Here is a 23,795-nt window from a genome sequence, read left to right on the forward strand (position 1 = left end):
ACTCATAACCACTGTCCCCTTCCTTTGGAAAATTATTGATAGTCGCTTACCTACAAATCCACAAATTCCTTAAATCCCACAACTTGGGCATTCGATAATCAGGCTTCCGCCCCAAACATGGGACTGAAACTGCCCTCTTAGACCTCAAGAATCAGATGAACTAGTGACTATTGCAACATCTCCCCCCTCCTTTTGCTTGACCTCTCAGCAGCCTATTACCTCATTGACCACCAGACATTCTGCCATCACCTGACATCCTCAGCCCATTTCTCACCCAACGATGACAATGTGTTGCCTCATTCCTGGTGAACAGAACTTCTTGCGTCTTTGTGGGAGATTCTGTCACTGAACGTATGCCTATATCCTGTAGAGTCCCCAAGGCTCATGTGTATCCCCTACACTATAAAATGTTTACACTAAAGTGCTCTTTGAACATCTTGACTCGGTAGGCATCTCATATACCAACTATGCCGACGACATGCAAATTCTCATCCCTCTCTCCGGGTACCATGCTCAGGACACAATCTTGGATGGCCACACACATCCTCTGTCTTAATGATGGAAAAACAGAGCTACTCAACACTGGCACCATGGCCCACCTCTTAAAACTAAGCCAAACCTACAAAGCTTTCACCATCGAATGCCACAACATCGCCGTTGCCACCTCTGTAAAAACTCTGGCCATGTACCTAGACTCTTTCCAAGCATGACTCGACAGGTCAACCACATTGCCCCCTCATCAGGCTACGCCACCATCACATTAACGCCAGTAGAACTTTCCTGTCTGCCATAAACCGGCTTGAAGTAGCCCATGCTCTCATGGGCTCAAAGCTTGACTATTGTAACTCTCTACTCTCTGGTACGTCTGAAAAAAATTTGAATACGTTACAAGTAATACAGAACAATGGCTTCCGGGCAGAGCTTGACATTGGCAAATACGACCACATCTCAGAAGCCAGAAAAATGGTCTCACTCGCTCCTGGCCAAGGATAGAATCAAGTTCAAGATCCTGTCCATTGCCCACTGCTGCCTATTGAACGATGCCCCTGCCTACCTCTCTCAGACAATCAAGAAACACACCGCAGCAAGGCCCTTAAGAACGGCCCATGAGCATTGCCTCTTCCCCCCCAGATTTAACCACAAAATGTCTGTGGGCTACAGCTTCCCCGCCTGGGCTGCCGTCCACTGGAATGATCTCCCGGCCGTGCTGCGAAATGAGCCTTCTTACATTATTTTCTAAAAAAAGATCAAAACCCACCTAAACAAATAACGTGCCCCCATTTTTTGTTTTTACCTGCTCCCTTTCAAGGTCTCAGCAAGTGTCGTTGTTCCACTATAATCAATGACTAGATGCCCACGGGCTATGCATGCTTATATAAGTGTTTAAATAAATAAATAAATAAATAAACAAACAAACAAACAAACAAACGAATGAATGAATGAATGATGCATGAAAAAAGTTTGCAGACTCCAGGAGGGAGTTAGGCAAATGTCCCAACAACGCTTAGAATGGCAGAGTATTGTTTTTTTTAATCAAATCCTTATTTATTTATGTATTCATTTGTTAGGGTGTAGTAGCACGCTACTTTATGGGCACATATTCCAAAGAACCGTTTGTGCTAAGTGTGTGCACTTTGGTTTGAAAAATTCAGAACCAAGGCATGTGAGGGCGGGCAGTGTCTTACAGACGGTGCGCGTCCACAGCTGACCTTAGGGACCTGCCTGGGTGGAAAAGACCAGAGAGCAAAGCCCTGCAGGTTTTCATGTGCCGGGTCAGAAGTGCCTCACCTCACCACTGAGGATGATGTATTCACGACTGCTACTACATCCTGTCGCCATCTTTTCCCCACTTGGATCATTGTTCTAATTTTTTCCACAAAGAGACGCCATATTCAATCTGTCTGGTGCCAAGTTCAGCAAATGTGTCTTGTGTTAGAGGGCTCAGATGGAAAAAGAGATCTACTAAAATATGTAGAAATAATGTGAGAAAGTGTAAAGGCCAAGAGACTAAGGGCTACCAGTAGTGGGTGGGGGATCACAAACACATTTGTTTTTCTTGGTCCTCTTCCCCTTTGTGGAAAAGCACAAAAGGGGGGATACTGAGTTATTTTCTTGAATAGATCAGCCTTGCGCCTAGGCACCCATCACCTTTATAACTTCTTCATGTTGCAAACACTGTACGTACCTTTGAAACGCTGATGGCCAGCGGCAGTGAAGCCACATCTACCATCTGAAAGTCAATGATGATCTTACTCCAAAGCTTTCACTTTGAAAGGTTTGGGAGACCTTCTCAACTTCTACAAGGTTTGATGCGAAACCCTCTGAGCATCCAGGACCAAAGGAGCCCCCAATGCCAAAGTGGCTCAACTCTGACCCGAGACTTCAGAAATCAAGGACCCAATCTCTCTTTTACTTCCATCCAAAAGGATATTAGGGTTGTAAAGAGTTCATGGAGTGTGATATGGAGTCCGATCATGGTTTGGGGCCTGCATCGACTGAAGTGGTCTGTGGCTTTATGACATGGCTCTTCCAGTTCTAAGGGGGAATTCGTCTCTTCCTAACTTTCCCCACCAAATAATAATATATTGCCTTAACAGGATAGAGCCTCAGGCAAGACCATCATTCCTTTTGAAAGACAGAATAATGAATACCTGTTTATATTGTATCACTTAATGGCTCTTTCCGTAATCCCGATTAAGACCATCTACGGCTGTGGAAACCCAGCAACGCCATGAACCACGACTTCAATGACATTACATTGGAAAGTAATTACAGCCTGCGGACAAATGTTCGAGGAGATACCGAGCAATGACACCCCTGAAAGCGACTATTAAGTCACCAAGACAGAATCAGGAAACGGATACCATAGATGACATCCTTAGCGTCCTGCAGGCGCTAAGATATATGACTGCTGACTATCCGCTTCCTGAGTATACTATACTGGCCTAGCTGCCTCCTGTGCCTTCTCCCTCTGAGTACAGCAACTGCGAAATGCAAGAATGTAATCCAGAAAAGTGGGCTCGTTAGTATAAAACACCCACTCCAGACACTTACCTCTCCTATCACTATGCTCACTCTCTAAATCCAACACACAATAGAGTGCAGCTATACCCCTCGATCAATGGCATAGCTGCTCACATACGAACAATACTCCATAAACACCTCAACATCCTTCTAGAAACCAGCTATACCCCACAAAGGAATCGGCCTATCTGCACACATAAACGTCCTTCAGTATGTAGTCTCAGAGACCAACCGCCAGACTGCACACCTTCAACTGATCTCTCAATACCACCACACCTAATGTTAGGATGCAGCTACCATCAGGCAATCGCATCAGCTGCTCACATATTGAGTGCACCCAAGCACCCTAAGCTACCCTACTCTTTCGACTGACCTGTACTATGGTCCCCGAGGGCTTTCAACCCACAAGTGCTTTGAGGTCATACCAATGGTATCTAGAGCACTATATACATGCCACATAACAAATCATAACATAACTTAGCTTTCTCCTGTGTGTGATGCTGGAAATGCATCGGAGGGACAGGGCCTCCGTATCCTTGTCCTTTACTGCTTTTTATCGTGTGTTTTGTCGTGGTTTCTGCGCAGGAGTTCATGTGGGACTCCTAGCGGTGCAGCTCTCTCTTTTGGTTTGGTGAACGGACCCGTGGGATACCCTTATGGCACCCATTGGTGGGAGTACAGCCCTGTGCCCCTAGTGTATGTTCTTGGGCACCTGTGGGTGGCCCACAGAGCAGGGTATGGGCTGGTGGCAGCTCCATGCTGAAATTGACAGGTGCGCAGAGTATCCTCCATTTTGGGATACCCCGGCCCTGCTTTTGGGATCAGTTGATTCCTGATGGAAAACAAGATGGCCCCTGTGGCCTCTTGCTTTCTATTACCCATTACCTTGTTTTCCCAAAGTCCTGGGAAGCCCTGACTCTGTCCCTTCCCCCTGACTGGCTGTTGGGTGGAAATGCCATATATGGTGTTGTTGTGAAGGCCCGGCCAGACTAGCTGGAGCCTTCCCAGTGATGTATGTTGTGGGTACCTCCTGTGGGTGGGACCTGGGTGAATAGTGTGTGTGACGAATAGGCATTCTGTGTTGTGGATGTCTAGTATCTGGTGGTTGACAAAATGACTGAGACAGCCCTGCCTGAAACCGGTATGAATGCAGCTTGGAGTGTTGAATGGCTCGGTACTTGTCCCAATACACATAACTTGTTGTGAGTGTCTGGAGAGAAGTGAATGGCCTGAATACCTTGTGTGCCTGATTGGCTGCCTGCCGGCATGAATGCCCTTAGTCGTGATTGGATGCTTGAGTGTGACCCAGCGGAATGAATGGGAGATCAACAGTCTATCTGGGGACCTCTCACTGCTAGGAATCGTGTTCAGAAGCTGAAGTCCACTACGACGAGTAACTGGAGTAACTGAAGCTTGACCTTGAAGCCCCGCTGGACGAGAAGAAGGGTTGTTGCTCTCCTTCACAATCTGAAAGCTGCTGTGCCTCCAAGGACTGACCCAGAGAGGACCTGGTAAGGCGCCCTCTTCCCGAGCTACGAGGGACCATCGTGCACAGCTGATCTTTACCAAAGCTCCCTGCTAGACAGACCTTCGACAGGCTGCCGACCCGAGATGGGGACTGCCGCGGAATCTCAAAGAGAAGCACTCGGACTGTTGTCCGCCACTGTTGACGACCGCTGTCGCCGACCGGAGCCGCCGTGCTCCCGTTTGCTTAAGAACTTCAATTGATCATCGGACACTCTCGTCTGCATCATCGCCCGCTTTTCTCCCGCTGGAGAAGGCCCAACCGTCGACGCGCCGAGGAGCATCCTCTGGTGGGTTTCCCGCCACCTAAAGACCTCAGAGACGCCGACGACTCGACGCCCTTGCTGGGCCACCGGTCTTCATCATCTCTTTGCGGTCCAGAACTATCGTCATTGAGGTGCCCCGCACGCCTCTTCCTTGCAGGACGCCAAAGGTCTGTCATCGACGAGCACCGCTAGGAACAAAGCTGCCACTTCACTGCCGTATTTCAACCTGTTCTCCGTCGGACGTTCGACGACCCGTGACTCCTGCCTTAAAGGGAGGGCACTCAAGAAGGGCCGTCGATTGCTTGACACCGAACGCCGAGTTCCTCGACGCCTCTCGACGATCCGTGGCTCCTGCTTTAAAGGGAGTCACTCAAGAAGGATCGGTCGACGCATCTTCGGAGAACTTTACTCCACCAGGTACATTGGGGGGTAAAACCTTAATAGGAGGAAGTAAGACTATTGAACATATGGACTGGGCTTGTGCTATATATATTTATTTTACAGGTTGCCCAGGTGGGGGGATCTCCACACAGAACTGTGTCTAGGTAACGGGGCCAGCATTCTGCCTATTGTTTCAACCATCTTACGTTCCTTCCTATCTCTAGTGCTGGTATCCTCGTTATTGATCTGTGTGACATTTTAACCGTACAGTTGATGCACTTTAATGAGATTTGATAACATTGGTGGTACCACTTTAGAATTGTATATATTTATCATTATTGACTTCCGAGTACAAAGTGCGTTATTGTGATCGTGTACATACCTTTGAATATTAATTATATAAACACAGTGTTTTCAGTAATACAGTGTGTGGACATTCCTTTGTGTGGGTTCGGGGACTACACTGTACTTAAGAATCAGCCTGCATCACCTCCTGAGAAGCTAGGCCTTGATTGCTCGTCCATTGTTACCTTATAGAGAATCTTGGCTGGGGTCTTCTGTGCCTCTCCTCTACCATATAGAAAGCGGAAGTGCAGACACCCCCTACCAGTCTTTACACTGTGGCGATTCCCAACTTTAAGGCTTTCCAAATAATGGCCATGGAAATCATTTTCACACCAGATTCAAAGTGAGTTCAGAGTGAATTTGTCCTCCAAGGTTAGAGAGAAAATACATGAGTTTCGTCTCCGATCTTGCCCTTGCGCTGGGGCAGCTTATTTCAGATGCCGAGACAGAATCCACACCAGGGCAAAGCTCTGCTGACCCTGTTTCCCATTTTTCTGCTGTTAATAGCAAGGACAAGAAGATCTCCTCTGATGAAAGATAGACTTCGCGTTCTTAAGAACTTAGAACTTCAAAGGCTGTGGTCAATCTTGCTCGGTACAAAAACAAACTATGTAGAATTTGGCCAGCTGACTGTATTATTTCCAGTCGATTAATAAAATATGAAGCAGAGGCTCTGTTGGCTGGAACGATACAGGCTTTAAAATCATTTGGAGCATGTATCGGCCTCACCAACAATGTTCTTATCACATCATTTTAGGTATTGTCAGTGAGAGGCTTTCTTGGTTGAGAATTTCTGGACGTAGTTCTGACTTTCAGAGTAAATTACTGGACATTATTTACGTTTTTAAATAATTTTTTTAATGCAGTAGATACTGACGCAAAAATTCTTGGGCTGAACTAGATACATCAAAAGTTATGGGAGTTTTAGTGTAAACACTGCCAGGCTGCAATTCATTCGAATTTGCATTAATGCAGCAAGATGTACCACAATCAACATTTCAAATAAAATCCGCTAAAGAACTCCAATCCCACAGAGGGGATCTAGTAGAGGCTTGACTAGTTGAGGGAGGCAAGGGGGTGTAGGTCTTCAAAACCTTCCATCAATAAAGGGCAACTTGATTTCTCTCTTGATCCCAAAAAAAGTCTAGACCTTTCTTGAGGGAGGCAAGGGGGTGTAGGTCTTCAAAATCTTCCATCAATAAAGGGCAACTTGATTTCTCTCTTGATCCCAAAAAAAGTCTAGACCTTTCTGCTGATCCTCGGAAAGAGGGATTTTAGCATTTATATCAAGATGGGAAATCCATTTTGGGTCACCACTGGGTTTCTCCTTCTTTCCGGTGCTATTCGATTCCTCCATGTAAACCTTTCCCTGATCTCTGGCTCAGCACTGCTGGTGTAGGAGTCTGATTCATGCAGATGACACAGAGAGAAACCGGTGGACACTGAAGGACTGCGAAAGGGACTTGTCATGCCTATCATCCTTAAATGGCAAACACTGAGAACTGGGGGAATAAGATCACAAGGCAGGGAGCTATCTTAGCAACACTGTCCCGTGTAGCAATCTTCCATCAAGCTCCTCAACTCAATCAAGCAGTGGCTAGCACAGAAATAGCCGGCCTACCCATCGACTCCCAAACTAAGGAGGCAAGCCTGCAAATCCACTTTTCTTCTCTTGGCATCGTACACCTGGCCACCCTCTATCATCCGGGCCCAGGTACCTGCTCATCCTGCCACCCTTCTGCACTAGGGTTCTGTATCTGTACCCGGACAGTCCCCCTCCCACTTTTCTTCTGCACTTATCAGATATACCTTTCTGACTAACTTTTTACCTGCCACTTGCTGGCTGCACTACCATGGTGTATCACCCTTATTGATTATTTATTTTATTTATTATTTATTTATGTTCTCTCCTCTGCCTCGCACTTTCCACTCCCCCCTTCCACGCACTTTCCACCGTTTGCGTTTTCCATGCACTTGCGCTTTCTTAAATGTCACTGGGCCAAGTAAGCTCGCGTTTTTTCTTTTTTTCTCTCTTGTTCCCCTCCCTTGTTGCCTCGTCGCGCTCTGAAACACTTGTGTACGAGCGCTATATAAATAAAATATCATTTCATTTCATTTCAAATGCTTGGAGGCTGGTTTAAATAGGAAAAGTTTTGAAAGAGACCTGAACCTTCCACAATTTTACGGTGTCCCAGAAAGAAGTAGTGTAACACAGTACAAGAATTTACATTGTGCAATACTAAGATATGGAAAATGGAAAAGTAATGATATAAAAAAACAATTAGATTTTCTTTCTTTAAAGAGGGAAAAATCATATAATTGACTATCAGATCTCACGCTGCAGAGAATTGTATGCGCGCAATTAGATTTTAGAGTTTAAAACAGCACTTTTCATATTGAAAACATTTCAGCGCACTTGTGCTAGTACACAAGCTAAACTAGGTCTTGGGAGGAAGCGGCCATCTTGTATTTCTAGGGCACACGCGTCATCTGGGACAGGCACCAGTTGTGCTATTCCCAATGTGACTCTAAACCTTTGATTGTAAGAGTTGAGCATTGTGCCTGGCGTTGCCACTCTTCCGTGTCGCAACGGCAGGCACAGCAAAGACAACAGAGATACATAAACCCATTGCATAGGCCGCTGCGCACGTCACTGCCATAAGTGACAATGGTCTGTTCTAGTTCCCAGCATTCAATCTTTTTATGTTATTGGTTTTAATTCCCCACACTGCTGTCATTTGCATGTACTGTACGCGATCTAGCAGATTTCAAAGAGTGGGTCAAAAGCCTTGTTGTGATCTGACTCGAGAGATGCTGACAAATTCAACACAAAAATACTTCACTCATTACTAAAGATAGCTTTTTAATAGAAAACCAACACTTCCTGGTTTTTGGCGATCATACTTTGAAGTGCTAAAATTGAAGTTCCCAAGTTCCCCATGTAATTAGAAAGGTAAAGTCCTTTTCTTAGGATCACACTGCATGGGACGTGATAATCTTCCACGCTCTTCGTCCCTCTTTAAAGAAAGAAAATGGGCCTCATTCCGAGTATGGCGGTAAGGGATAGCGGCCACCGGTAACGAGACCGGTGGCGGTGATCCCTTACCGCCATACTCCGAGTTCCCTTTGCGCCCTCGCCCTTAACGCCTGCTTTGAGCAGGTGTTAAAGTCGAGGGCGCAAAGGGGCCTACAAGCCAATAACGGTGACCGTAATGAACGGTCACCGTTATTTGCATCTTCCCCATTCCCATTGAGCCCTATGGGGGCTCATTTGGGAATGGGGAAGAGCCTTGGTGAATGGGGAATTACCGCCCCGCCAACCTTGGAATGGGGCGGTAATTCCGCCATCCACCAAGGCGCTGCCGGTCCGGGTACGGCGTCAACCAAGGCGTTAATAGCGCCATTGGTTAGCGCCGTACTCGGAATGAGGCCCAATGTCTTGCTTGCTTTTTCATTTTCCATACCCAGATATTTGAAGCTCTGTTCTTGGCGCGTAGCGCAATAGTGGAAGAGTAGACTCTTTCCCACAGTATTTTCCATTCAACTCAGTCTAGAAGCATTTCCAGGTGCGCTCGTAGACATTATCGTAGGATAATATTCAGGAACTCGTTTGTAACCGCAGAAACAACTGTAGGGCTTGCACATGCTCCAGGCCACAGTCGGAGACAGAGCCCCCAATCATTCCGCTACATTACACCCGGAAGCAGAAGGTTTCCCTCTGTGGCAGCAATCTCCGGGCATTCCCTTGCAGGGATTTGGGCAGGGCTCATCACTTTATTTATTTATTTATTTATTGTGCATTTGTAAGGCGCTTATACAGCAAGTAAATTATGTTTCATAGCACCCACAGGGCAGCAGGGAGGGGACATGGGAATGAAAGGCAAAATATAATAACAATGAAGGAGGAAAGAGGCGGACCTACTAGGCCTTGTGAGCATTCAGCGCGTGCAAGTGCGCGTGCCAGTGCAAGATCCACCTAATGGTAACATGCAGAATAGTCTTCACTGGAATGCGTTAATTTGCTGCGCGCATATTCATTGTGGAGGCCCTAAAAACCTGATTCCTTGATATTATTTGGGGGATTGGACAGCCCTGCAAGGAATCCTAAGAGGATACTTGCAATTCACCACATTTCAGAATCAAATGAATTGCTGCCGCTCTGCACTTGTGCTTATTGATCTGCCTCAGTTTGTCTGGCTGACACTGTTTTTTTATTGTATGTGATGTTCACCAAATGCAGAACAAAGTATTAAGGGTGGAATTGTGGTTTATTTAGAGTACCAATTGCAGATCCACCACGCCCGGCCCCAGGAATTCTTATCTGGGTGAGCCAGGTTTGTGATTAGGGAGGCCCAAATTCCATTTTGTGTGGGTGTAGGAGTACCCTAAAAAAAAGTACCCTTAAACCAGCTTTCTCAGATCCACGATCCAGCAAAAAATGTCTTCCTGGAACTGGAAAAATCAATTTGTACCCGTAAATTGGTTTATTCTGTTAGACTGCTTTATAAGGAGCACAATTCCAGATTCAAACCCAGCTTGTTAGGACCTGGGTTGATGCATTTACCTGCAAGACAACTTGAATGTCTCATAAAGATGCTTGTTGGGATTGCACTCCATGGCAGATTTGAGGAAAGGGATTCTTGGGCAAGGCTGACAGATGGTCCTGGGCAGTTGAGGCATGGGTGTGGAGCTTATAGCAGGAGTAGTTAATGGCTGTCAAGAAGTGCAACAAATGTTACATGCTTTTTAAGTTGTCTTTTTCTCCAATTAGAGCTGTGTGTTTAGGGGTATGAATCTGGCTGTAAACACCAGGTTTTGCCAGTAACGTGATTTACCCAGGTTCACTCAGTTTGTTTAGGTGGGACATCTGATTTCGACTTCTGCTTGCTCATCTCTTGCAAAGTCACAGGATCTTCAGTACCCCTTACACCGTCTTCTGCTTTCTTCTTATATTTGCTTCTTTGTTTCCTTACATCTGCCCCCTCATTACTTATACCTTCCATTCACTGCTCACTTCATCTTCTATATGCTGACCCATCTCCACAAGACAAACTAATGCGAACGCATGAAAAATGAAAGCTGTATACGGCAGAACCTTTAACAGGAGCCTGAGAGATTAATCCCATTTAATCATGCCCTAAAACAAATGTTTAGTACCTTTTTTCGACATAATTCTATTATTGAGCTTCACAAAAACAGCACAGACAAAAGAGAAGCAGAACAAATAGTGTGGCAATCTCAATCTACCCATCTTCCCTTCCCATCTACTCTCCCTTTCTATTCTATCCACTCCTCCTTCACCTTTCACCCCCTGTCACCTTCCATCAGCCCGCCCCCCGACCAGCATTCCCATTTGTAAAAACTCTCTCCTCCCCCACTCTGCCCCAACAATGTGTCCTTGACCTGGCTGGGGAGAATCGAGGATGATGTCCCCCAGTTCTGGAGGTTTGGATGTGGGGGACGGGAAGGAAGAAAAAAAGAAAATGAAAAGTGGACACTGCGGCGTCCGATCTGACCAGTAGGAGGGATGGATCCGACGCTGCAGGGTTAGAAGATGACCAGACCGCAAAAAGGTAAGTAAGGGGTGGGCGGGGGAGTCCATGGGGGTGGGTGTTTTTTTTCTGTTTGGCCGGATTTGGCCACAGCAAAATTGGCTTTGCGGCCGAGTTGACCATGGTCAATTCGGCCACGAACAACTGTGCCATGGCCAAACCGTATACATCCGTCATTTCTGCTTTCATGGCTGTGAGACATAAATCATTGCCCCAGGCAAGCAAACACATCCTGGCTGGATCTCCTGCAATACAGCCCTCAGAATGCTAGTCGCTAAATCCCTCCCCTGCTCGCAAGCCCAAGAGTTCCTTCTGTGTCCCAGTGGTGGTTAACACTACTGACAAGGGGAAGCGAAGGGATGGCCTTGGGGGGGTGGGTACTGACCCCCTCACCCCCTGCTGGAGCCAGGACTGAAATCCGCATGGCAGCAAGGCTTCATCAGGGTATTTTACAAGTGCAATATATGAGAAAATGCTTTTAAAGAGACCCACTTCGTAGATATAGACTGACATATTAACAGACTGGTTTTGATCAGATGGAGCAGAATGAAAGCCAGGTGTTCATGCTTCTTCTGGGCCCAGCTGTTCTTGTAGATGATGGAAAGCAGCTGTGCGCGTGTTCCATAGGTTTGCTCTGGGGAATCGATAAGTCTTTCCCTTGGGTTCTGGTCAGAGGACCATTGCTGCGAAGGCGGAGATTACTCATAATTAATACAACCTCTGTATCCGGTGGATTCAGTTTAACCCAATGTTCATGCACCCATGGGTGCTCACTACAATTAATTTCTTAGAGCAGATGCCCTAAAGTCTGGTCCTTGAGAGCACCAATACCAGATGTTCAGGTCACACCATTAACTATGTAAATACATACCATGCAGATTAACCATGCTCATATGTATTTTGTGAGATATTCTAAAAACAATGAGTGGATTTGAATGTTGAGGGCTGCACTTGTGGGCCTATGTCTTAGGGCATAATGAAGGGGAAGCAGTACAGTGAACAGAACTGAATGTATTTATTTGTTCAATCAATAGACAACTTTCTGGCGATGATGACCGCACCCTGCCATAACCGTGTGATGATGATATACGCACCCTGCCATAACCGTGTGATGATGATATACGCACCCTGCCATAACATTCTATGCACCCTGCCATAACATTCTGGTGATGTTGTAGGCACCCGGCCTTAACATTCTGACGATGTTGTGCATACCCTGCTTTAACATGATGATGATGTATGTACCCTGCCTTACCATTCTGATATTCGCACCCTGCGTTAACATTCTGACGATAATGTACATAACCTGCCTTAACATGATAATGATGATGATGATGTACATAACCTGCCTTAACATGATGATGATGATGTACGCACCCTGCCTTAACATTCTGGAGATGTTGTACGTGCCCTGCTTTAACATGATGACGATGATGTACATAACCTGCCTTAACATGATGATGATGATGTTCATAATCTGCCTTAACATGATGATGATGATGTACATAACCTGCCTTAACATGATAATGATGATGTACATAACCTGCCTTAACATGATGATGATGATGATGATGTACATAACCTGCCTTAACATGATGATGATGATGTTCATAACCTGCCTTAACATGATGATGATGATGATGATGTGCATAACCTGCCTTAACATGATGATGATGATGTTCATAATCTGCCTTAACATGATGATGATGATGTACATATCCTGCCTTAACATGATAATGATGATGTACATAACCTGCCTTAACATGATGATGATGATGATGTACATAACCTGCCTTAACATGATGATGATGATGATGTACATAACCTGCCTTAACATGATGATGATGATGTTCATAACCTGCCTTAACATGATGATGATGATGTTCATAACCTGCCTTAACATGATGATGATGATGATGATGATGATGTACATAACCTGCCTTAACATGATGATGATGATGATGTACATAACCTGCCTTAACATGATGATGATGATGTTCATAACCTGCCTTAACATGATGATGATGATGATGATGATGATGTACATAACCTGCCTTAACATGATGATGATGATGTTCATAATCTGCCTTAACATGATGATGATGATGTACATAACCTGCCTTAACATGATAATGATGATGATGATGTACATAACCTGCCTTAACATGATGATGATGATGTTCATAACCTGCCTTAACATGATGATGATGATGATGTTCATAACCTGCCTTAACATGATGATGATGATGATGATGATGTTCATAACCTGCCTTAACATGATGATGATGATGATGATGATGATATATGCACCCTGCCTTAACATTCTGGTGATGTTGTACGTACCCTGCGTTAACATTCTGACGATGATGTACATAACCTGCCTTAACATGATGATGATGATGTTCATAACCTGCCTTAACATGATGATGATGATGTACATAACCTGCCTTAACATGATGATGATGATGATGTACATAACCTGCCTTAACATGATGATGATGATGTTCATAACCTGCCTTAACATGATGATGATGATGTACATAACCTGCCTTAACATGATGATGATGATGATGTACATAACCTGCCTTAACATGATGATGATGATGTTCATAACCTGCCTTAACATGATGATGATGATGATGATGTACATAACCTGCCTTAACATGATGATGATGATGTTCATAATCTGCCTTAACATGATGATGATGATGTACATAACCTGCCTTAACATGATAATGATGATGATGATGTACATAACCTGCCTTAACATGATGATGATGATGATGTTCATAACCTGCCTTAACATGATGATGATGATGATGATGTTCATAACCTGCCTTAACATGATGATGATGATGATGATGATGATGATATATGCACCCTGCCTTAACATTCTGGTGATGTTGTACGTACCCTGCGTTAACATTCTGACGATGATGTACATAACCTGCCTTAACATGATGATGATGATGTACGTGCCCTGCCTTAACATGATGATGATGATGTACGCATCCTGCCTTAACATTCTGGTGATGTTTTACGTACCTTGCCTTATCAATCTGACCATGATGTACCTACCCTGCCTTGCTGTGTATTCGTTGTCTTCAATCAATCTTGCGAGTCCAAAGTCCGCAATCTTGCAGATGAGGCCATTGCCAACGAGTATGTTTGCTGATCGCAGGTCTCGGTGGATATAATTCATTCGCTCAATATAAGCCATGCCTCCCGCCACCTGTTGACAAAACACAGAGTGTGCCATGTAGGTATAAACCCAACTACAAGATCAAAAGTCATTACGTTTTAGCTTTCATTTTGCTCTGCAACTTTATTTACATACCTGCGCTGCCATGTCCACTAAATTTGGCAACTTTAAGTTTCTCCCTTCGCCATCTTTGAGGAAATCCAGTAAACTTCCTGAAAATGGAAAGAAAACGAGAAAATGTGTACAGCGTTGGGTAAGCATGTCTTACACAAGGTTAAAAAGATGTGTTGTAATGGCTCATCGAGAACAGTGTGTCAAATGCAGAATGGGCAGTGAGGTTGCAGCGCTGCCCACCCACCAACAGGGTGTGCATGGGAAGATGGCTGCATCAAATGACCCCCCCCTCCCCTGTGCCAGCATTTAAGGGAACATTAGCAGACATGTGGTTGCCCACACTTTAGACCACGGCGATTGTGGGAACTCTGGGTATCCATCACTTCTAAGTTCATCGGGTGAGGAGGAAGATCCACCCAACTTCCTGATCACAGATACGATCGAATGCACTGGAGAATAGGGGGTGTTCAGTTCCCCCCACACACTTTTGGAAGTGTTCCATCGAATTAGGGGTGTTAAGGCATTTTCGACCGCCAAACCCCCTCCCTCTGAGCCTTTGCAGCTCAAGAACACAGCGCATATAACAGTGTGGTGTAATCGGCGCCCGCCTACATTATATCACCAAACCATGTGGACATTTTCTTTTGTACAATGTTTCAAAAGAGAACAATGTGACCCTCATGGACTTTTCCTTGGAAGAAAAACAGCTGTTGTTGACCAACATCAGCACTTTCATACAATGTTTGTTATGAACGTATACAAGATTAGTCGATCGAAATCAAATCTCAGAAGAGCATTAAACTGAGACTTTTGATCAATCAAGTTAAAATAGTCTCCAAAACTCTGAACATAATTTCCTGCGGCTTCTGTAACAATCTCAGAGGTGTACCTTTTGCTCATCAAACTTTGCCCCAGCGAAGTGCAACATGCTGGCTCTAGTGAGACGAATCATCATACAACCAAAGCGGCAGCCATTTCTAAGTTACTCATCCATCATGATCACATAGCCCAGGCGGCTACAATGACTAAATGGGGCGAGGATCTTCAATACAAGATGGCTGCCATGTTACGCTAAAACAGAGCAGATCTGATCATGTATGCAACCATGTAGTGCAGCAAACCCAAAGCACCTATTTAACAGCAGTACTTTATTTCTACTTTGAAGTATACAGTATTAGTACTCAGGTGGGTATGGGCAACCGTTCAAGTTGCTCCAAGCGCAGGGTTTTCCTTACCTGCTGGTATAAGACTGTGTTCCAAGCAGGTTGTTGCATGATTGGTGTTTGCCTTTCTGTAGTAGTTCTACACAACCCCAGCACATTTTTAAAAAATCTATTAATTATCCTGCACTGACATTTATTTTTGCCTTCTGCCACAGAGTCCCTTGACTTTGGGGTGTCGGGAATTCCAGCAAAGTCCCTCTAACTTGGTGAGTTCTACCCGAGCAGCGGATCATCGCTATACGGCCACGGTGAATGTTGGCTGTTGGAAGTTTGCGGAAGCCCACCAGCTTCAGGGTCTGGAGGTGAGTCTAACTCACACTGCAGACTCTGGGGGGGGCACTGATGTCCCGAGGTGGGCCCTGGGGGTGTGCAGCAGTGAACCACCAGGAGAGGAGGGATTCCTGCCTGCCGTGTGTGAGGGGACCCTGAGAGGCCCAAGAGGGGAAAAGAGCCTCTCTGAGATGGCCATGCTGATGCAAGACATCTTGAGGAGCGCCATGGGCGATGGCCTGTAGGACGCGGGCTGTGTCAGCAATGTCTGAGCAGGCAAAACAAGGGTGACAGCGAGCCTGTTTCTGAAGTTCATTACCTGATAGAGGTGAGCCACTCTGAATGGGAAGACTCCTCTGGTTGCCATCTTCCCTGGGGTTGCCAAGTGTCCCAAAAAGTGGAGGAGCTGGACATTCTGGATGGAGGCCCGGTATCGACATCCTACCTAATGGATAAATTGTTACCGCGTCTGTAGGAATCTCCCTGGAGATGGGATACCTACTCATTTCAATCCTTTAATCTGCTTGCATTCTGACTTAGCCAATGGCTCAACAGACAACTCAAATTGCTTAAATTAGGGTACACAAAGATTTATCTTATAACGCAACTTGGCCAATGGTTCGGAATTTGCTAGGCCAACGAATGAGAATGTTTTTCAAAGAAACATAATAAAAAGGGCAATTCCAGCTTGCCTGAGGACCGCGGTCTGCCAGTCCATCTCTTAATTCCCTTGGGCCTGCCTCCTGGAGATCAAATAAAGGTCACACACCTTATATGCGGGTTTAAGTGATCCTTGCATTTCTTCCTTGGCTTGGAAGATGCTTTTTTGTGGTCTTTTCTTGCTAGGATGCTCCGTTTTTAGGTGGTCTTTTTCACCTAATGTGCTCAAGGGGTCCTGTGTTGCAGTACACTGTCCCACTCATGGGTAAGGCTCTGCCCGATATTGCTGGCAACAGGGAGATTCTGGTGGGAGGCCTGCGCTATTGATGGCCCACTCTGACACAGTCATTGCTAGCAGAGGGTGGCCAGGTTCCTCTTCTGACAGGATACCTGCCCACCCTTCCTTAACCTCCAGCTCTTCTCTATCCTGCCTTTCGTGTCCCCTTCTTTTTCCTCCTCGATGCAATGTTCAATCACACTTCACCTCGAGTCTTAGCTTCTCTTCTTTCTCGACTTCTTTGCCAACCTCTTCCTTTCCTGAGGATTCTTTCTTCTGAGAGGTTTCAAGATTTATTTTTTTAAAAAACTTTTTCCTCTCCTTTCTTACTCTTCTCCTTGGGTTATGCCTCCCTCCACCTCCACCACGGATTATTCCCCTCTCAAAGTCTTTCAACTCTCCTTTCTTCAGGTCTCTTAAAATGTCCTCCTCTGCTCTCTATGCGCCTGTCCAGGTCTTTCCACTGTCCTCTTTCAGTTCTTTCAAATTTCCACTTTCCCTACTGTCTTTCCCTTCTGTAGCTCTCAAAACTCCTTTCTCTCTTTCCATGTTCTTCTTCCCGCACCACTCCTACACCTCTGCCTTTGCCTCCCTAATGCTCGCCATCCACTTCTTTCCTCGCTTGTTTTTGCTCTCTCCCCCTATACTGCTTTACCCACTCCCACACCCGGCACTGAATAATGTCAGTTTGTTTAATGGCACTGACCCACCTCCAGGGCCTGCAAATGTCAAACCGTGCTTAGCTATGATCCGGCCAATCTGACTTGGCTTTGTGGATTCGTAATGCCCGTCAATGCTGACTCTGGTTGGTTCCTGCTCCCTCATGTGGATTCGTGAACCAAACCCCCAAAAAGGACATTCGCCATCTTGGATTTCATAGCACTCTTGCTGGTCAATGTCTTGCCACAGGACACTGCCAGTCTTCCTCCCGAGCGCTCGGTGCTCTGCTGTGAGCTTGCAGGCAGGCTCTGGAAGGTACACGCATGTCCTGTGTGCACTGATCCCTTAGTGGATGCTGTTTGTTTATCGTGGGCTGGGCTTCATATTCGCCTGTTCTCCTGAAGTTCCCTCTGCCATTGCTGGCCTGCCTGGCTGCCTAACACCAACCCATCCTGACCATCCAGCTCCATTATGCAAGTGCTCCCTCAGATACTTGCCTCCTTAAGAGGCGGTGCAGCCTACCTGACTCAGAGAGGGAAGAGATATTTGGAGAACCTTGGGTTTAACACACTGGATTACTGCAAAGATGGTAGGGGTTGGGGACACATGGAAAGGTAATTCGGGTAGGCTGAGCCAACACCCACAGGATCTGGGGACCTCTTGAATAAACAGGTTGGACGCTTTTTCTAATGGGAATCGGATTTGTAGAGGACTTAAACATGGAAAAACAGTGCCTTATGGGTTTGGATTGACCCCTTCTCCCACAAACACAGTACCCATGTCCCCTTAGCGGATGGATGGGTTTCCTTAGTCCCAAAATGAGTTCCGTGGCCCTGTTCCTGGTCTTCTTGGCCCTTGGGGTCTCGCTCGCTCTCTCTCTCCCCTGAGGTTACATTTACCCCTGTTCTGCGGTGCAAGGGGTTCTGGTGGGAGAGTGTTTCTTCCTGGACAAGTGACGGACGAGGGCACCTGGCAACCTTTCCCTTTACTCCACTGGGCACTATATCATGTAGCAGCACTGAGTCCCCATGGTCACCCTAGCCCAACATCCAACCTAAATCATATAACTTCATCTAAGTGCCCTAGGTCAGTAGATCAGAGAAGGTACATTCATGCCTGAAGTTTGGAGGGAGTGCAACAAATATAGAAATATGGGCTCTGGAGAGGCTGATCTCCCTTCACATTCCCCACCGGCATCATGCCCGCATCTGGTGCTCATGAGGGAAGTGGGCATCTACGCAAGGGAGAGCTTCAATGTAGGTTCAATGACCTGAACACAGGCACTGATGTGTAATGTCCAAAATGGATCAGATCACGTGCAACGAGGGACATAGGACGGTGTAGCTCGATGACCACGTGCCGAGGCTCAGAGAAGTTGAAAAGAGGGTCTGTGACCTGGAGGTCCACAGAACATTAACAGTGTGGGACTATGGAAATTGGAGGCTATCCTTTATGGTGATTATGGCCAAAGATTAAGATTTAGAAGGACGATTCACTGCAGTTCACAATCCACACTGCAGGGCTGCCAGAATTGTTTGGGAGCTAAAGGGGCAGTTGTTGATTGAGAAGATGCCGTTTGACCCATACGACATAAATAATGTATCCCAGTTGGTAGAGCCTACACATGGGTCCCTTACACCTTGAATAGTCCTGGGGGCCTTGCTGAGGCGTGTGATTTCTAACATTCTTAACTATAGTGACAGGGATGCAATCCAATGACTGGTTGCAGTAGGCAGGCGACGGTGCAGCCAGCGGCCTACTCCAGAGACAAGAAATGTCTATGTGAACTAAATATTCCTAACTGATAGCTCTTTCGGGCTGCAAATAATCCACAGGGACACATTTCTTCTGCACTGCTGAGGCGGCTCTTAACTTTCCAGAAAGCCTCCCTGATCGGCATTGTGGTCCTGCTTCAGAGGAAGGTCGAAGAGGGGAAGTCTGTGGCATTTCTTCCTCGGTACTGCCTTCTGGGGACTGTTGCTGTTGACTGGCTCTGCGTAGAGGCTTCTGATCAGTTGAATATGTTGTAATATCAGGCCTAGCTATTCGGGTTGCATTTACGATGGGCTGGTGGGTTGGCTTCTTGATGCTGACATGGTGAATGTCTGTTTTCTTGTTCATCTGTTGGGGTATACTATATATGGGTGTGGTTATGATTTCACTGGCAGGGGTGGTTATAGAGAGTTGGTGCCTAGTTAGCAGGCTATATGCTCAGAAATCAGTTCCGGACCAAGTCGTTCTGTGAAGAATAGAATCCTAGAGTTATGTTGGGAGCCACACATTGCTTTTGACGTCGAATCACTTTATGCCACCCAGGTGGAAACGCCTTGAACTCATGCCATGCAATGCTACATGGCTCATGTCATGCAATGTTTCAGTGCTTAACCACTGCATTAAGACTAAGGTGGTAAAAGGCCTGTCTCTACTGGTATGAGGTTAACATTGCATTCCTGCAAGAAACACATCTTTCGATAGCAGATCGAAAAATACACAGGCTCGGTGGTGGCCCTGTCATCAACATTTCACTTCCTATGCATCTACCTCGAGAATGATTGGCCAGCTAAAACACCAATCCCTGACTTTTTAGGTACAGGATGAATTGATGATCCATCAGGAAGGTTTCAGATTGTGGCGGCAGCGGATGTGGTTATCAACCTTACATTGGTTAATGTAAATGACCCAATGCTGGTTCCCCTCAATTTTTCAGTGAGGTCCCTCTAAGATGCAGTTGCAGTTATTTGTTGGGTCAGTAATTAGGTGGGGCAGTGATTCCAAAGCTGTTCCAAGTCTTGGGGAGTCATTACGACCCAGGCGTTAACCATGGCGCTATTAGCGCCATGGTTGACGGCGGAATCCGCCATGGTAAATGGCGGAATTACCGCCCCCATCACAAGGTTGGCGGGGCGGTAATTCCCCATTCACCATTGGCCCTTCCGCATTCCCATTTTTGCCCCTTAGGGCTCAATGGGAATGGGGAAGGCTGTAATTACGGTACTGCAAATTGCGGTACCGTAATTGCCTCCAGGGTCCCTTTGCGGGCCCGTTCCTTAACGGCTTGTAACACCAGCCGTTAAGGTAGGGACCCGCAAAGGGACCTCGTAATTAGGCGGTAAGGGGTTAACGGCGCCGCCACCTTTTACGGCGCCGTTAACCCCTTACCGCCTGGGTCGTAATGAGGCCCTTGATCTTGATAGGTTCAGCATTGTGAGTAGTCTTTTTGCACATATGGACAGGGAGGCCAAACAAATATTGGCATCCTTTGAGCTGCTAGTTGTTTATCAGTAATTGCATGGTGGAAACAGGAAACACATCTTTTACTCCTAGGTGCATGATGTGGTATCATCCTAGATTGATCGATTACTGTTCTCTGGCGGAAGCGATGCACTGGGTGGAGGTGTGGGATATACTGCCGTGGAGACAGTCTCTCCACTCCCCAGTGCTGGTTAATGCTTAGCTACCTTGGTTTAACCTACCTTTAAGGGAATGTGACTCTAAGGGGAGAGTGTATGAGATGTGGTGCTTGTGAAGACTCTAGTGGATGACATTTGGGAGTACTTCGCTAAGAATGTCCCTTCAATTGAGTCCAAGATTGTTGTGTGAGAATACCCGAAGGCCTATAAAGGGGTCTGCCTATACCGGGATACTTGGGTGCTGAAAAACCCCAAGACTTTTTATGGAAAACCCTTTGATTTATCTGTGGATCTTAGTCTACTCGGGGGATGTGAAACACTCTGTTTGACTTTAGGGCGACAGTGGGTCGAAAAGTTAGATTTCTGCATTTGTCAGTTTCCACCAGAAACCTGCAACATGACCCTCCTAGATTCACAGGCAGGAGCGGGGCTCTTTGAACGTTCAGTGAGTCTGTAAAATGGCATCACATTTAGAGATGCCAAGATAAATTAAGAGTTGTACAGTTCTGATAAGAGTCTCTCCTCTATTAAACTAATCATGTCGCTGGAGCATATCCATTGTTTTCTTGACAAGATGGTGTTGAGTGTTGGGCGATATGAGAGGTGTTTAATTTTCAGGTGGTGACTTCCGCAGGTGCTGGCTCCGTTCCTGTATGGCAGTTGGCATTTAAAGCAGAAGATATAGCACGGGAATCAAAGCAGGAACTACAGTTACCAAAGGGCTTCACAGTACGTGGCGTCATCGTGTACACAGCCATACAGCCAATAGCGTTCCGCGAAGTACCCCGACACCAGGAGCTGGAAAGCCGTCGAATTCAGCAGTGCCGCATTTCTCAACGTTTCCTGTGGACAGCTTGAGTTGTTTTGTTTCCCACCACTGCCTGGCCCCTGAATGTGCTGCCTAATGTCTTGCAACCTCCGCTAAACTGGATTTGAACCTTTGCCTGTCCCCGGATTTGGTACCTCATCCCTCCGTCTCTCTGGATACCTGACCTTTGCCTCTTCTGAATTCGTAAATGGTGCTAATTGGAGCCAGTGTTCGTTTGCTTCCGATCCTGGTCTTCCTGTGCAAGTACCATTCCTTGTCCCTTTCTCTGTGTCAAACTAGTTTGGAGTCTTCCAGCATCGTCTTCCAGTAACTCTCCCGACCCCAGTACTTCTGGTCATCCAGGAACTCTTTTCTGCTGCTGGTCTGTCAGCTCCCCTGGCTCTCCCTTTTTTCTTAGGGGCATCCTCGTATACTCGGGTTCAGGTCTTTGTTGACTTTTGGACTTGTAGCTTGGGACCTGTCCGAGGAAGGAGCGTTGGTCCTGGTCTATGGACTCGGTCACCTCGATATTCTTTATTGGGAGAACCATATCCAAGAAAGAAGAGAAGATCAGGTAAGTTGATGTTACCTGAGGGTGCAAGAGGTTGTTGAAATTGATGTTCCTTTGACTGACCACCTGTTATATTCATCTCCTTAGAGGGCTGAAAATCTGTCTGTCTCTCCCTCACCTGACCACCTGGTGAAGTTGTGCTGGGGTTTCTGGATTTTGCCCACTGTTTGTTTGTGGGGACTTCTGGTGTTATTTATTCCTGGAACTTCTATCTCAAGGGTTTATCGGACTTGGACTTTTGTGTTCTTTCCCTGTGGAGCTGTTGGATTTAGTTGGACAATGCAAAGCACTATCCTTATCTTCTACTCGCCCCTTGGTCTTATGGGATTCCTCTCCAGGAACTGTACTCTGCTTTTTAATAGCAGGTATTGGGGAACTGTGGATGGTGGCTTGGTTTCTTTGTGTCCCTTCCTTAAGTCATTGTGTTCCTTTGTTTGCAGGTTCCTGGGGACAGTGCAGGGGCAAAGTGACCCCCCCACCTTACGTGACCCACATTAGAATCAAGGTTATTTTTGAATTCTTTGGTCTGCTGTGGGTTATTGCGGTTTTTGGGGAATAGTGGCAGCCCGTCCTTTAATCCAGACAGTTGCTGTGCTGACAAGGCCTGGATTTCACTCACCCATTTGGTTGAGTTGATGGACCCCAAGAAAGCGGTCTTCCAGGAAGCTACTTTCATGTCCGCCTTGTGTAGGGGATAAAACGGAGGCCCATCAACCCGGTGAGAAAGGCAGAGGGCAGGCAAAGGGGGACATGTCCTGAAAAGTCCTTTCATGTATCCCTTCATCACTCTATGAGTCCATAAGCAGGGCTCAGAAGGCGTTCAAATGAAGAGTGAAATGCAGCCAAGTGTACCTTGATGGGTAAAAAGTCCAACCCTTCTTTCACCAGAAGTAACAAATATGCTAGCATCGGCTGGGGCTGTAAATTGAGGGATTCAACTTTGTTGCTGGTACACCATACAGTGAACATTTTCTATATTTGATCATAACAACTGATGGTGAAGGGGGCTTTATCCTTCGATAAACCATCTTTGCAATCCTGAGGTAAGCCAATGAGACGAAACTCTAAGGATGCAGGAGCCAGACTTTAAAGTTGAGACAGGCAAGGCTGTGATGAAGAACCTTGCGCTTTTCCCTGGAAAGCCGACTGTAAACTGGAAGTAGTGTTATTGGTTGAACATTGGAGATCACCAGACATTCAAAAAACCAATACTGTCTCGCGCATGTCGAGTGCAACGAGCATCACACTGCACGGCTGCTGTCTGACTGCAAGAAAGACTCTGGATGAGCGGTAATGGCAGGAATGCATAGAGGAATTTGTTGTCTCATGGTACCTTGAACCCATCCCCTACACTGCCCCGGTGGGCAATCTGCTTGTGATTGACCCACACTTGGACTTTTATCTCGTCGCCACCAGGCTCGAAAGATCATGTCCATCTGGCACTGTAGTAGTTCCCATTCATGGCAGGAGCATAGCTCCCTGCATAGGGAGTCTGCCAATGAGTAGCT

General features: G+C 46.3%; 1 protein-coding gene across 7 annotated transcripts in view; it reads right to left on the reverse strand.

The window, feature by feature from the left end:
* The window catches only part of FYN (FYN proto-oncogene, Src family tyrosine kinase), a 776,649-nt gene that overhangs the window by 127,296 nt on the left and 625,558 nt on the right, over positions 1-23,795 (reverse strand). For all 7 annotated transcript variants that reach the window (XM_069607784.1, XM_069607781.1, XM_069607783.1 and 4 more), the window contains 2 exons: positions 14,430-14,506; positions 14,171-14,324 (listed from right to left, as the gene is read on the reverse strand). In XM_069607784.1, coding sequence (XP_069463885.1) covers positions 14,171-14,324; positions 14,430-14,506 — 231 coding nt within the window. The remainder of the gene's footprint in view (positions 1-14,170; positions 14,325-14,429; positions 14,507-23,795) is intronic.

The sequence above is a fragment of the Ambystoma mexicanum genome, chromosome 4q, assembly GCF_040938575.1.
Source record: "Ambystoma mexicanum isolate Mex_15411 chromosome 4q, UKY_AmexF1_1, whole genome shotgun sequence".
Taxonomy (NCBI): Eukaryota; Metazoa; Chordata; class Amphibia; order Caudata; family Ambystomatidae; genus Ambystoma; species Ambystoma mexicanum.